Consider the following 13,937-nt stretch of genomic DNA (forward strand, 5'->3'; position numbering starts at 1 on the left):
CCTAACATGTTTTTTTCTTGATTTGTACCTTGTGATCTGATCTTAAAGGGCCCCCATTTTTGGAGTCGGACACACTCTGACTCACCTGAAGCTGCATGACCACGTAGTTGAATTTGTCGTTTCTCCCGCAGCCAATGAACTTACAGACGTGGTTTTTACCTGGAAGGACAAAGAACAGAGAGTAAGTCACACCGAACACTCACCCCGCTGCGGTTCGATTTGCGTGTGGAAGGCGTCTCACCCTGCAGCTTCTTCAGCACCGCCACCTCCATCTTCAGCACCTGTTTGGGCTGCTGGGCCGACTCCACCTTCAGCGCCACGTTCTCCCGCGTCAGCAGGTCCAAGGCCTCGTAGATCTCCCCGAACCCGCCTCCACCGATCTTCTTCAGCTGGGAAACAGGACGCAGGACAGACTCTGGATCAGTTTCGGTGACCTCAGGGTTACGAGCGTCAAGACTGCGGCCGCAAGAGCGTCATCGTGAATGAATTACGTCTCAAACGAGAAGAAACGTGTGAGCTTTTTTTTACTGAGAACTGTGAAGAAGTTTTCATCCCTTCTTTATTGGTTCTCATCGTTTCCCTCAATCTCTCTTCTCCCTATCTTTCTATTTCATCCCATTATCTTGTCACTTTCTCAGCTGCAGGAGTGAGAGCGCGAAAACACACTCATAACAACAGCATTCATTCATAAAAAAATGAAAATCTGACCATTAGAATCCAAGTAAACCCAGAATACAACAGGAAACATTTCTTCTCCTCTTTATTCCTCCCATCTTCCCTTATGTCTTTCCTTCTCCAAACTTTTGGTCCTTATTCTATACTATTATTTCCTCCTTTCTTCCCGTATCTCAGTCTTTCCCCCTCTTCGCGCCTTCACTCCTTTATCCCTTCTTCTCCTTTTCACTTCCGTTTGTCCTTACTTTGTCCCTTCTTCCCTTCTTTTTTCTTCCTTTTTTCATTACACATATACATATATGTGTGTTGTACCTAGTCGGTTCAGTGGTTTTGCAGTAAATTGATCGTTGAAGTGCAAACAGCCTGCAGGCTCCGCGCTGCGATCTGATTGGCTGAGACAGGAGCTGCGTTATATAACTTCTTATTTCAGAAGCCAAAGGGAGCTTAAAGGATCACAGCAGTGTCTTTTTAATATGAATTACATATATTTATATGCATTATCCCTTTAACTAAAGATCACATGTACTTTGCATGACTAGTTTTGCTTCCGGCCTCAGGTACCTGAAATCAGGTGTGTCATCACCTTTATGTTTGAGTCATATGTGTGTAATATGCATTTGAGATTCAGTTGCTGAACATTTCTGGATTTCATTTCCCTTAAAAACATTAAACGGCTTGTGAATTATTCATATTTCTAGCAGTCGAGATTCCTTGAACGCCTTGAGGTCCAGCTGGATGCATCGCCGCCGCCCGGCGATACTGGGACTTTGACAAAAAAACAATAAAAGGAATGTGGTCTGTCCACGGTTTAATATTCTGAATCGTCCCGATTCTCCTATCTGCAGTCTGACGACGTGGAAACTGAAGTAAAAAGGACTTCACAGTAAATGTGCGATTGAAACTGTGACGTCTTCTCAGTCCAACAGCAGCAGTTTGACCCAGATACTTTTTGTGTGAAAATAAAATTGCCGACAGTTTTTCGCCTCAATGGAACATTTTGACATCTTCTGTGTTTCTGTCGGTTAGATTCTCAACAAATTTCCGACAAAACATCTTTAAAAACGACTCATTTTAGTATAATTATATATCGTTATAATGATACAACAACCTATTTGTAACAACCTACAAATATTTTTACATAAAATAAATATCTATAACATTTTAGAATATGGTATTGTATAATATCTTAAGGTAAAGAATAAAAAAGTGCTGTGTTTTTCCTGTAGATTATGCTCCTTTGTCATTTGTTTGATTTGAACTTTAAACAAATAAATAAATAAAAATGGATAAATACAGTTAATTAAATATATAGTTAAAATAAGAGTTTGTTATAATAATAATAAATAATACAAATTTAAATGTAAAGAAATAATGAAAAAGCACAACAATATTAATAGTAATAATAATAATAATAATAATAATAAAGAAGAAGAAGAAAACAATATGTATAGAATATTTTGTTTAAAAATAAAGAAGCAAATAAAAACCAAAGTAAAATCAAAGGCTTTTCCGGCTGCACAGCAGAATCAGTAGAGAGGGTAAAGGAGGGGGAGGGTTCCTGACTCACCACTTTCCATCGGTCTTTGACCATGCAGTTTGGCGGCAGGATGTCGGCCTGCTCGGACGTCCCGTTCATGTTGGCGTTGTCCTGGAGGCCGGGGACTAGGCACTGCATCTGCCAGCCAGACAGAACACGAGCAGCTCCCAGCTTAAAAGAGCCATTTATCTGTGAGAGGGAGGGTGAGGGGGGTTTGGGGGGGAGAAAGACAGAACAGTCAGTAAGTTAAACCCATCATCTTGGTACTGGGAGGCTCCCAGTGCAACCACAGCCCTGTGCTGGGACGGTCACAGCAGTCCAGTATAACAACAGGCATTAGAGATGGCTGGCGGCCATTAGAAGCCATTCTTCAGCTGGATCAGGCTACAGGCCGGTGGGGGGAGGGGGAGGGGTTGGGTTCGGGTTCGGGGGTGTGATGGTATTTGCAGTAACTGGAGCAAATATCATGAGTGCAGAGGAAGCAGCCGGACACTCTGCTCTCAACCTGACTGCTGCAAACGGCCCGCCGGCCGGCCATGAACGCCACCGGATCATCAGAGATCACAACGGGCTGGTTGGTAATCCACCATCTGGAACAAGTCCCAACATGATCCACCTGAACTACAAGGCACTGCTCTAAAAAACTACAAATAAACTACCGTGATTGACAACCTGTTATTCTTATTTTATTTTATTTTAAAGTGACAGGAATAGTTTGACATGTTAGGAATCTCCCGTCTTTCCTCTCTGAGAGTTAGATGTTCCGGTTAACGCACACTCTCACGTCCGTCTGCTAGCAGCCAGTTAGCTTAGCGTAGCATAAAGACTGGAAACAGGGGGAAACAGCTAGCGTGGCTCTGTCCGACGGTAACAAAATCCACCTGCCTAGTATAAAAAAACACTTTGCTCATTTTACTGGGGTTCACGGGGGTGAGCCATACTATTTCAGGCTGCGACCAGCATTCAACCAGTTTAGACTAGACTCAAGAAAGAGTCACTAAACCCATTGAAGCCACAACATGTTGTTTTCACACTTGTTTTTTTAAAAAGATGAAACAAACAAGATATAACGCATTCATTGCGGTGCTTTAGAGAAACTGGTGGTTTGGATTTTGTTCATTTTGGACAGGCTAACTGTTCCTCCCCGTCTCTTGTCTTTATGCTAAGCTAAGCTAACCACTAGCTGTAGCTTCATATTTAGCGTACAGCACATGAGTATCAATCTGAACATCTTACTGTCAGAGCGGAAAGAGAAGATTTCACTAAACGTGGAATTAAAAATATAGTTCAGAGGGAAAACTTGGGAAATACTGAAAGCTTTGTTTGATGTCAGTTTTTTCGGAGTCATTTCCTAATCATTTCTTAAGAAAAAGTGGACTATTCAAAGAGAAAAACAGCACATTTTCTAAAGATACCTATCAAATAAATCAAGTACCGTCAAGTACTGCCGCATGTGTCGTCTTCTTCTGGATTCAGGTTGTTTAGTTATTCCGGTACCAGGGTTTATTTTGTCTAAGAAGCTAATAATTGGTGTTTAACTTGGCAGGTAGTGAACACTCCCAAGTCGAGTGGCGCTCCCAACAAGCGCCATAAATGAAATGGTGAGGCCCGGTAAGCTGGATGAGTTTGGGTCGAATGTTAGAGGAGCTTGCTGGAGATCAAACGGCCTGGGAGTGAGCGCTGCCTTAGAAGACGACTACAGGGGAACTATAACCCCAAATGCCTTTACATATTTGGGTCACGATTTGATGCTGGCAGACCTGAGCGGTTATAATGCTGTAATCTTGAATATTATATGCAGTGAAGGCGTTAAAAAATCTTATTTCGACACTTTCTTTTGGGGTCATTGGCAAATAATAAAGAGATTGATTAAAACTGAGCTAATTATTGCACCGCAGGAGCTGATGGGTGTGACGTCGACGCCCATAAAGAGAACGAGGTGGCCCTGTTCCTGACATCCTACTGAGCATCGCTCTCACAGCCGCCCGTCTGCTCCGCAGGCCGGCGACCCGAGCTGAACCGCTCGACGCTGCCGCTCTGACGCAAACACCGTCTGCACGTGATCGGATTTGAAGTTCAAAGTGATGCATGTCAGTCCCCAAACCATGCTGTTCACGCATGCAAAATGCCACGGGCCGCCATCAGTGCATGCAGAGCTCAGGCGGACTGCAGATACAATGGAGAGTGTCCGCTGTGTTTCCAGTCAGACCAGCTCTGACAAGAGGACTGGACGGACTGGGAAAGAGGGGAGGAGGCTTCTCTGCACCTGCAGTGATACAGCTGTGTTACACAGCAGCAGCAACAGCAGCAGCGGCAGCGGCAGCAGCATCATCATCATCATCATCATCATCATCAACAGCTGACCAGCGACCAGCAGCTGGGAGTCACTGTAACACTGGAGATGTAGTGAAACCTGCTGCAGGCCTCAACACACTGCTGAGCCGCCAATCACTGCAGAGGGCGGGACCACAGAGTTTCTCTGAATTCACTGCAACTGGAAGTCTAACAACCGGCCAATCAGAACTCATACAATGAAGCGCTATGGTCGTATAATGTATTGTTGTAAAGCGCAGTACACTTAAAATAGAATGCATTAGTATCGTATATTGTATGGCAAAGGTTAGCAATGTATAATATAGCTATATAGATGGCATAATATGGTATTTGTACACTAGCATAGTAGTAAAGCAAGATGCTATTATCAAATATAAAGTATGCAATGGTCAAGTTTTGCATATTATTACATCACATCTTACTATATAGTGCAGTTGCAGTATAGTATTTGTACACATGTAGTATAAAAAATAGGTTTGCGTGTATAATAATATTGTATTTATCATATTTTTTAACAATGATTATGGTTATTAGGTTAATATCGTGCATTATGTCACATTGTGTAGTATAGTGTGTACAGTATATAATATATTATCTGTACACTGTAATATAGTATTGTATTACATCATATCTTATAACATAGTATTTGTCAATACAGCAGTATAGCAATATACTGTATGTAGATTTGAATATTGTTATTATCAAACCATAGTTATGTATTGTAAATTCTACACAGTATAATATGTACTATACTATCGTACTGACTGACCACCACAGCATAGTTTAATATTGTAATATCGTATTATATTGTAATATTGTAATATCGTATTATATTGTATGCGTATAGTATCATATTATTGAGCAGTGTTGCATTTTGTTGTATCATCTGTTTTGTATCATCTCCTATTTTGTGATACTGTATATTAACGTCTGTATTGTGGCGTATATTACCAAAGAGTACAGAGTACACATACATAGTATTATAGCGTATTGATAACGGACACCGGAGGGTAACATCAGTGTGACAAAGAGAAACTCTGCGGCCCAGCGGCGTCTCAGCAGCAGATCAGAGTGACACATCCTAACAGACACATTCTCGACCTTCAAACCTCAGTTTGCTCTTCTTCTTCTTCTTCTTTTTCTTCTTCATCATCTCTTCTTCACTTTAAAAATCTACTAGTCTGTTACTGGCGGGGGGGAGGGGGAGGGGTGCTCTGCCAGAAGCTGGGTTTGCATCATTCCAGTTTTGAGCTGATGAAGTCAGTCAAAGCTCACCATAGTTCTGAGCTCCCGGAAAACCTTACGGCTTACAACAAATCCTGAGCGGGACAAAACCCTTCCTGTTCCTGTGTTAGCCTACAAGCCAAAACAGAGGGCACAGTTAACCAGGAGGAGAAGAAGAGGAGGAGGAGGGCGGCTGACCTCTGCAGCCGTCCGACCTGCACACACACACAGACCTCCAAACAGTGACATCACAGTGGGGGCGGAGCATGGAGGGGCAGGCCTTCAGACACGCAGGGTAAAGAACAACAGCTTCGTATTCCTCGAACAGCAAATATCGGCGACCTCAGCGGTTTTCATTGACCTTTTACCACCTGAAGCCACATTCACCAAAACACCGTTAGTTAAGGTTCTGGTGACTTTGAACCTTTCCTCTTGCCTGAGGACCAACGTCACATTGTGGTTTGTTTTGTGTTGTATTTTAAGATAGGGAAAAAAAGAATATAGAACAACTAATGATGCTTTCTTTTCTTGCTAATCTTTGTGAAATACTTTGTGTGTGTGTGTGTGTGTATTTACAGGCTCATCTTCAGGCTTCTAAACGATTCAAATGAAACCATCTGAGAGAAACCCTCTTTGGTCTAACTCCTCGTCACTCACAGACATCCTTAATTACCTGTGACGAGGGACAGGTGTGTAAACTGACCATAAATCAGATCAGCGCCAATCAGCCAAAGGCCACGCCCCCTTTTGGGGAAAAGAATTGCGCTGTCCCATCAGGAGAGAAAGGGGAAACGCTGAAAAGCTTGTTGTGTGGCGGGTTGAGAAACTCAAAAAAGAAGAATCCAGAGCTGATGAGGCACATTAAATATGTGTCGTCTCCAATTAAATCTCAGCCTCGATCAAACAGCTGGATGGAACATTGTAAACATCAATCGCCAGTTTCAAGTCTTCTTCAATTAATGCTCAATTAGTAAATGATGGTCCCTTTTAGAGAGAAATAGACTATGCTAGGGTATGTTTTAGGGTGTGGCTACCTTGTGATTGACAGGTCGTTACCACGGCGTTGGGAGTTCTTCTTACAAATGTAACCCTTTAAGGGTGTTTTCAGTTCATGAAGCCAATGTGGAAGTGTCTGGAAACTTGCATTCTCTCTACTGACCACCAGGGGGGCGACTCCGCTGGTTGTATAGAAGTCTATGAGAAAATTACGCTACTTCTCTCTTGATTTATTCCCTCAGTAAACATTGTAAACATGAGTTTATGTCTCAATATCTAGTTTCAAGTCTTCTTCAATACAGCATGATGTCTATTTAGTAAATCAAAGCAGGGGACGCTTTAGGGCGGGGCGACCTTGTGATTGACAGGTCGCTCGCTCTTCAGCAGTCAATCAACCTTAACTTATTCCGGTTCAGCCGCCTCAGCGTTTTGCTCACCCGTAGATGCCGGTCTGCTCTATGGCCGCCATGATGAACTACAGCTGGAGCGCTAACGGCTAACACGCTACTAGTCACATAATGACAAAATTAGACTCTCACATCCTTTCATCCAATGAAGAGGAGAAAGGTATGATGTCATCCGTCTGCTAACTTTGTGCACACCAGTTTCTACTGAAAGTGTTTTGGTGAATCTGACATCAGATGGAGCAATAGAGAGAATAATAACCACAGAACAGTTGCATATTCGTTATCGCTCAGAAACACCTGAGCAGTTATGAACCAACTCTAAAAAAAACACACCAAATCACACATTTAAATGCAAAATATGTCGAACTCCGCCATCATATTAGTAAAAAAAAAGAGAGAAAACAATGTAATTTTACTGCTTTTCTTTAAATACTTTACTCTAAATTATTTTAATTTAATTATTTAAGTGTGATTCAAGCAAGATATTAGTGAGAAACTGTTTGTGCCACAATCCCAAAACAAAAGAATGTGTTAAATGATCTAATAATAAATAATGTAAATCTTAAAAAACAACAACTATTAACTACAAATAAAAAACAATTATGTAAAGAACATATGAATACATCAAATTAGATTAAGCTAAAAAATTAAGCTATACATTTCCAGGACATTTTAAAATCTGATTTATTCTTTTATTGTTTGATGGTTTTTAGTTTGTCAATATTCATTTATGTGAATATGTCTTAATTGCGATCATCATATGTAATAATGTACTTGTCATTACATCAAATTATATCAAAATTGGATTTCGACACAAAAGTTATTTCATATATCAAACTGTAAACCTGCATATTTGTGTTATATATGTGTTACATCATATTATTTCTGCTCTGCTCTGGCAACAATATTTTGTTCTTAACTCTTGAATAAATGATGACAAAAGCATAGCAAAAGTAGCAAATATTAACAACAAATAATTAAATCTCAGATCGCCAATATGATAATTTGTGTCAGAAAATGTATACTAAAGTTAAATTAAGTTTTTAATTTCTGACCATTTGACTTTTTGCTGTCATTATCTGTCACTAAGCTCAAAGGTTATTCCATATATCAAATCTAAATATTTATAAATGTGACACATCACATCATTGCAAACGTGTATTTACTCATTTAATAATATTTAATACTACAAAAGAGACTTCGGCTGTGGTCCAGGTTTGGTTTATCCTCCCCTCCCTTCTCTCTCTGCATCACCCATATTGGATCCTTCCTCTCTGCAGTGCACAGTCATGGGTGCTATGTGCGCATGCGCACCATCACATCCTGCTGATCAATAAATCTGGCCCGGACTAACCCGAGTTATGAATTAGAGATCAGCACACAGAGACACAACCCGGATCAGTCCTGGTCCGAAAATTATCATCAGGCCACATTCAGATCAAACGTTTCTGATACGGATCAATACATTCACTTCCGTTAACGCATCACTGCGGGACACACACACACACACACACACACACACACACACACACACACATACGCGCACACACACACACACACACACTGATCTCTGTGGTCCGGGTTAGACCTAGTCCGGATCAGGCCTACCTGGCGCACCGTCCGCTCCTTTTCCGCCTTTTGGGAATCTTCATCTGGGATTTTATTTCGGCACAAAACGTCCTGGTCCAGAAAACCCACCGTTCCTCTGAAGACGGGCCGGGGTTTGGGCCTCAGTCTCCCGCGGGACTAAACCACCATCTGTGTCTCCTCTAACGGTCCCCTCCCGATATCAGACCGGACCGGGTCCGCGCGCAGACCCGCTGCAGGACCGGGACGCACCGAGTCCAGAGAGACGCGAGGACAGACGTGATGTGCCCAGGAGCGCTCATTAAAACCTGCCGTCCGGGTCCGGGTCCTCCTGCCGCTGCAGAGGAGGAGGAGGAGGAGGAGGAGGATGAGGAGGATGCGGACTGATCCTCCCTGCAGCAGGACCAGATCCGGGAGTCAACCGGGGACAAAAGCAGGTCCAGAAACCCGCGCGAGGCTGACCCGGGCCGGCTGTCTGTCTGTCAGAGGCGGTCTGGAGGTGTCAGGTTCTGCTACTCCAGCCTGTTTGTCCGCACTGCAGCTCCGCATCCACCCGCGTCAAAGCAACGTCACCCAGCACAGTCACAACATCCGGTCACCGCTTTCAAAATAAAACGCCCTGATGCGAGCGTCATCGGCGCCAAATTGAACGTTTTCTTCCTTTTGCTTTGTTTATTTGATCTTTTTTTTGCCATTGTTGTTAAAACTGAGCTTTATTATTAATGATATATTTACTTCATATTAACCTGCATAGTGTAATTTAAAAGTATATATTTACTCTTTTTTTTAATTATTTTCTTTCTTTTTCTTTTTGTCCGTCTTATGCATATTTCATTTTATGTTTGTAATTTTGTAAAATGTTATATTTATACAAATATTTATATATATATATATAGAATGTTTGTATTTTATATTATATTCGGTGGAAGCTTCAAATAAGCCAGTTGGCTTTTCACCTCTTCCTGCACTGTGATACAATGTTTGTTTATTTTTGTATTTTATTGTTTGAATTGTGCAAAACATTTTTTTTTAAATAATATATCATATTTTAATATGACATTTTTCCTCTGTATCTTTTAAGGACATCTGAATCAAAATATGTGTATGTATATTTGTATTGTTAATCTGCCAATAATATTTTCAATACATTTGTTAAATATTTTCTTAATACAACTTCAGAAAAGATTGAAACATATTCTGTCTGTTCAGAATTTTTATTTGACATCTTCAAATAATAATCTGATAATACACTATAATAAAACACTGAAAGTGGCCATTCTGCAAAATGAGTACTTTTACTTTAAGTACATTTTGCTGATACAGTTCTCCGTACCAGCCGCTGGCATCAGCTCAATATTGATCATATCAACTTGTGGATGTCACGTAACTTCCTGCATTATTGATCAAAGATCCGAGTGAGGTTTTAATAATTGGAACGAAGGTCCAGCGAGAGATGCTGAGCACCAGCGTAAAATCAAAAAGGCACAAAACCGCCTCTTGCAAGAAATCACGACGTGCTTCTAAACCCTGCTTTTGAATTTTAAATCTCACATCAATAATCTCACTAAAACAGACTTTTATCACGTTATGAATTTGCAGCCTATACCGAGAGACTTATGCTTTCATCACCAGCAGGCTGGATCATTGCAACGCTCTCCTCTCTGGTGTAAAGACAGCTTTATACGCCAGAGATCAGTCACAGGGAGCGAGACCAGAAGGACAGCTCACGTCTCACGTGTCCTGAAGTCACCTCTCGCTTGTAGAAAAAGATATTAAAGTCCTTTTCGCTCCACTTTCTGGTCCGCCGAAGAACACAAAGCAGCACGAAGCTTATGTGTTTTTATGCTATATTTATACATATTCTAGTTCTAATTTTCTAGTTCTCCTTTTTTTTTTTTAACTGTTTTACAATGACCAATGTATTCAATGTTGTATTTCATTTATGTATTTATACTTCTGAACTTACTCTCTCCATGTTCAGCTCGTTTCCTTCTTGGCAATCATTTGTAAAACATGATATATATAAAGATTTGTTTTAAAGGTGCAATATGAATACAACTTGATTGATTGATTGATTGATGGTCTTCGCCTCAGGAATAGCCAGAACAGCCGAGGGCAGCTGAGGGCATCACACTCTGTAAATACCTTTAAAAGAAATCTTAAGATATATAGTTTCATCCAAGCATTCTCATAATCTTGATATAAAATATATTTTGTATTATTACTTATTATTAATAACTTTTTATCTACCTGTTCTATCTACTGTGCTAGACTGGTCTCTCTACTCTATTCTCTCATTTCTGATCTGATCATTTCCTAGTATTCCCGTGTATATTTTTTCTATTGTATTGTTGTATTCCAATTGTATTGATAAGCATCATGTTTTGCAATTTTATTCATTTTGAATAAGGTTTATTTTTCCTTGAGTAAAACTTTGAATGCAGGACTTTTACTTGTATGGAGTATTTTCACACTCTGGAATTAGAACTTTTAGCGAAGTAAAGCATCTGAATACTTCGTCCAGCTGGAAGTTCAGATCTAAACAGCGAATGTGAGAAAGTAGCCGACACTGACGGCCATCTACTTATATTATATTATATTAGATCTACTTTTACTTCATAAAAAGATGTGAAAGCAACAACTACACTCCTTTCCCTTTAGAATGTTGTTCCTTTTACTTTTATTTTGGTGAGTTTTATTTATTTAAGGACATTTTAAAACAAGACTGTAAATAAACAACTTGTGTTTTTTATACCACATTTTTTTATTTGCTATTCTTGCGTTTAATTTAAATTTAATTTAAATTTAATAATAGTATTATGTCTATTTTTAGACATGTTATAACTGCAGTGTAAACAAAGCTTGAGTGTGTGTTTTGTACCACCTTCTTTTTTTTTATTCTTATATTTTTTCATATATTTGATTCTATATTATATCTATATTATAGAGTTTAATATTGTATTTACTTACTTGGGACATTTAAAAACACATCCCCACTAAAAATAAACCACTAGTGGGGTTTTATACCACCTTAAAAGCATGATTAAAATGCATTTGATTCTATATTGTATTGTATATTATAGCATTGTATATAGTCTACAACATTTTAAAACATACTCCCACTGTGACAAAAAAAACACAAGCGTGTTATCACCATTTTTTGTTATTGTGGTAATTCATTAATTACAGGACATTTTAAAACACATGCCCACTGAAGGCAAAACACCTATACAATATTTTATTTTGTATAGCACATGTAGTGTACTTATTGTTTCCGTCTTTACAGTAAGGTTCGTGCATTTATTACGTGAGAGACAGAGAGGCAGGAGGCGCTGTTCAGTCCCACCCTCCCACCAGCACCTGAACGCCTCATCCTCGCCTTCATTCACCGTCGGGCCTTTTCTGACGCGGCTCAACCGTCGCTGTCACGCCGACACGCGCAGAAAACAATACATCTCATCGATCATTTTCCGAGGAGATTCTATTGATCAGTCATCGTGCCTGTGGCCTCGCACACATCAACACACACGCGCGCGCGCGAACACACGCACACACACGTCACGTCGCCTCCGTTTCCTGTCCGATCAGTTGATTCGATCAGCTTCTAGCCTGTTGGTGGTTCTCCTACCTGAATGTTGTCTTCTGTCCGGAGCCGAGCAGGATCCTCCTCCTCCACTCCCTCTGCTCCATCTCTACAGCATCAGCACCACTCTGAGACACACGCGCGCGCACATTATACACGCTTCCTCGGTGTCTCCGTGTTGAAGCTGCAGCGCCACAGCGCCCCCTGCTGGCCCGGAGTCTGGTCCACCACAACACAGGTGTTCATGGGATGAAGTATTATCAGCCTCATGGAGTTAAAGTATGAGAAGTAAAAGTACACAAGTATTATCAGCCTCATGGAGTTAAAGTATGAGAAGTAAAAGTACACAAGTATTATCAGCCTCGTGGAGTTAAAGTATGAGAAGTAAAAGTACACAAGTATTATCAGCCTCATAGAGTTAAAGTATGAGAAGTAAAAGTACACAAGTATTATCAGCCTCATGGAGTTAAAGTATCAGCAGTAAAAGTACACAAGTATTATCAGCCTCATGGAGTTAAAGTATGAGAAGTAAAAGTACACAAGTATTATCAGCCTCATGGAGTTAAAGTATGAGAAGTAAAAGTACACAAGTATTATCAGCCTCATAGAGTTAAAGTATGAGAAGTAAAAATACACGAGTATTATCAACCTCATGGAGTTAAAGTATGAGAAGTAAAAATACACGAGTATTACCAGCCTCATGGAGTTAAAGTATGAGAAGTAAAAGTACACAAGTATTATCAGCCTCATGGAGTTAAAGTATCAGCAGTAAAAGTACACAAGTATTATCAGCCTCATAGAGTTAAAGTATGAGAAGTAAAAGTACACAAGTATTATCAGCCTCATGGAGTTTAAGTATGATAAGCAAAGTACACAAGTATTATCAGCCTCATGGAGTTTAAGTATGATAAGCAAAGTACACAAGTATTATCAGCCTCATGGAGCTAAAGTATGAGAAGTAAAAGTACACAAGTATTATCAGCCTCATGGAGTTAAAGTATCAGCAGTAAAATTACACAAGTATCTTCAGCTTAATGCAGTTAAAGTATAATTAATAAAAGTACACAAGCATTATCCGCTCCATGTAGTTAAAGTATCAGCAGTAAAAATAAGTATCTTCAGCTTAATGCAGTTAAAGTATCAGTAAAAGTACTGAGAGACAGAACTACCGTGATTTTATAGAAGAAAATTGCATTTTTAAAAGCAACAAACATTCAGATAAATGTAATGCAGTAGAAGTATAAAGTAGCATTACAATACTAAAAGCACAAGTACCTCTAAACAGTGCGTACTTGCAGTACTTCAGTAAAGTCTCAATTTCTGCTGTTGTGATGAGACTTTTCATATAATTAAGAAAACAATTTCAACTCCACTTACTGTTCTGGAGCTTTTGACCAGATGGTCTTCATCAGCAGACTGAGTTTGCTCACTGAACCACATAAATATCATACACTGTATATTGTATAGTCTTACGTAGAAATCTCTGGCTCCCTTCATTTATTTTCCTTTTATAAAAATCCAGATTTCCATTTTCACAGCTTTGCTGTGATCCAAATGATTAATGATGCAATTCAATATAAAACCTTTTATTTTA

At 39.9% G+C, this 13,937-nt stretch overlaps 1 protein-coding gene across 1 annotated transcript in view; it reads right to left on the reverse strand.

Annotated features, from left to right (window-relative positions):
• The window catches only part of ttbk1a (tau tubulin kinase 1a), a gene marked incomplete at its 3' end in the record, with an annotated part of 31,993 nt that extends 29,628 nt beyond the window's left edge, over positions 1 to 2,365 (reverse strand). Inside the window, exons 1-3 of the mRNA XM_079220095.1 lie at positions 2,243 to 2,365; positions 242 to 389; positions 86 to 159 (exon numbers count right to left, since the gene is read on the reverse strand). Coding sequence (XP_079076221.1) covers positions 86 to 159; positions 242 to 389; positions 2,243 to 2,350 — 330 coding nt within the window. The 5' untranslated portion in view covers positions 2,351 to 2,365. The remainder of the gene's footprint in view (positions 1 to 85; positions 160 to 241; positions 390 to 2,242) is intronic.
• Between the last annotated feature and the right edge of the window lie 11,572 nt (positions 2,366 to 13,937).

The sequence above is a fragment of the Taurulus bubalis genome, assembly GCF_910589615.1.
Source record: "Taurulus bubalis genome assembly, chromosome: 6".
Taxonomy (NCBI): domain Eukaryota; kingdom Metazoa; phylum Chordata; class Actinopteri; order Perciformes; family Cottidae; genus Taurulus; species Taurulus bubalis.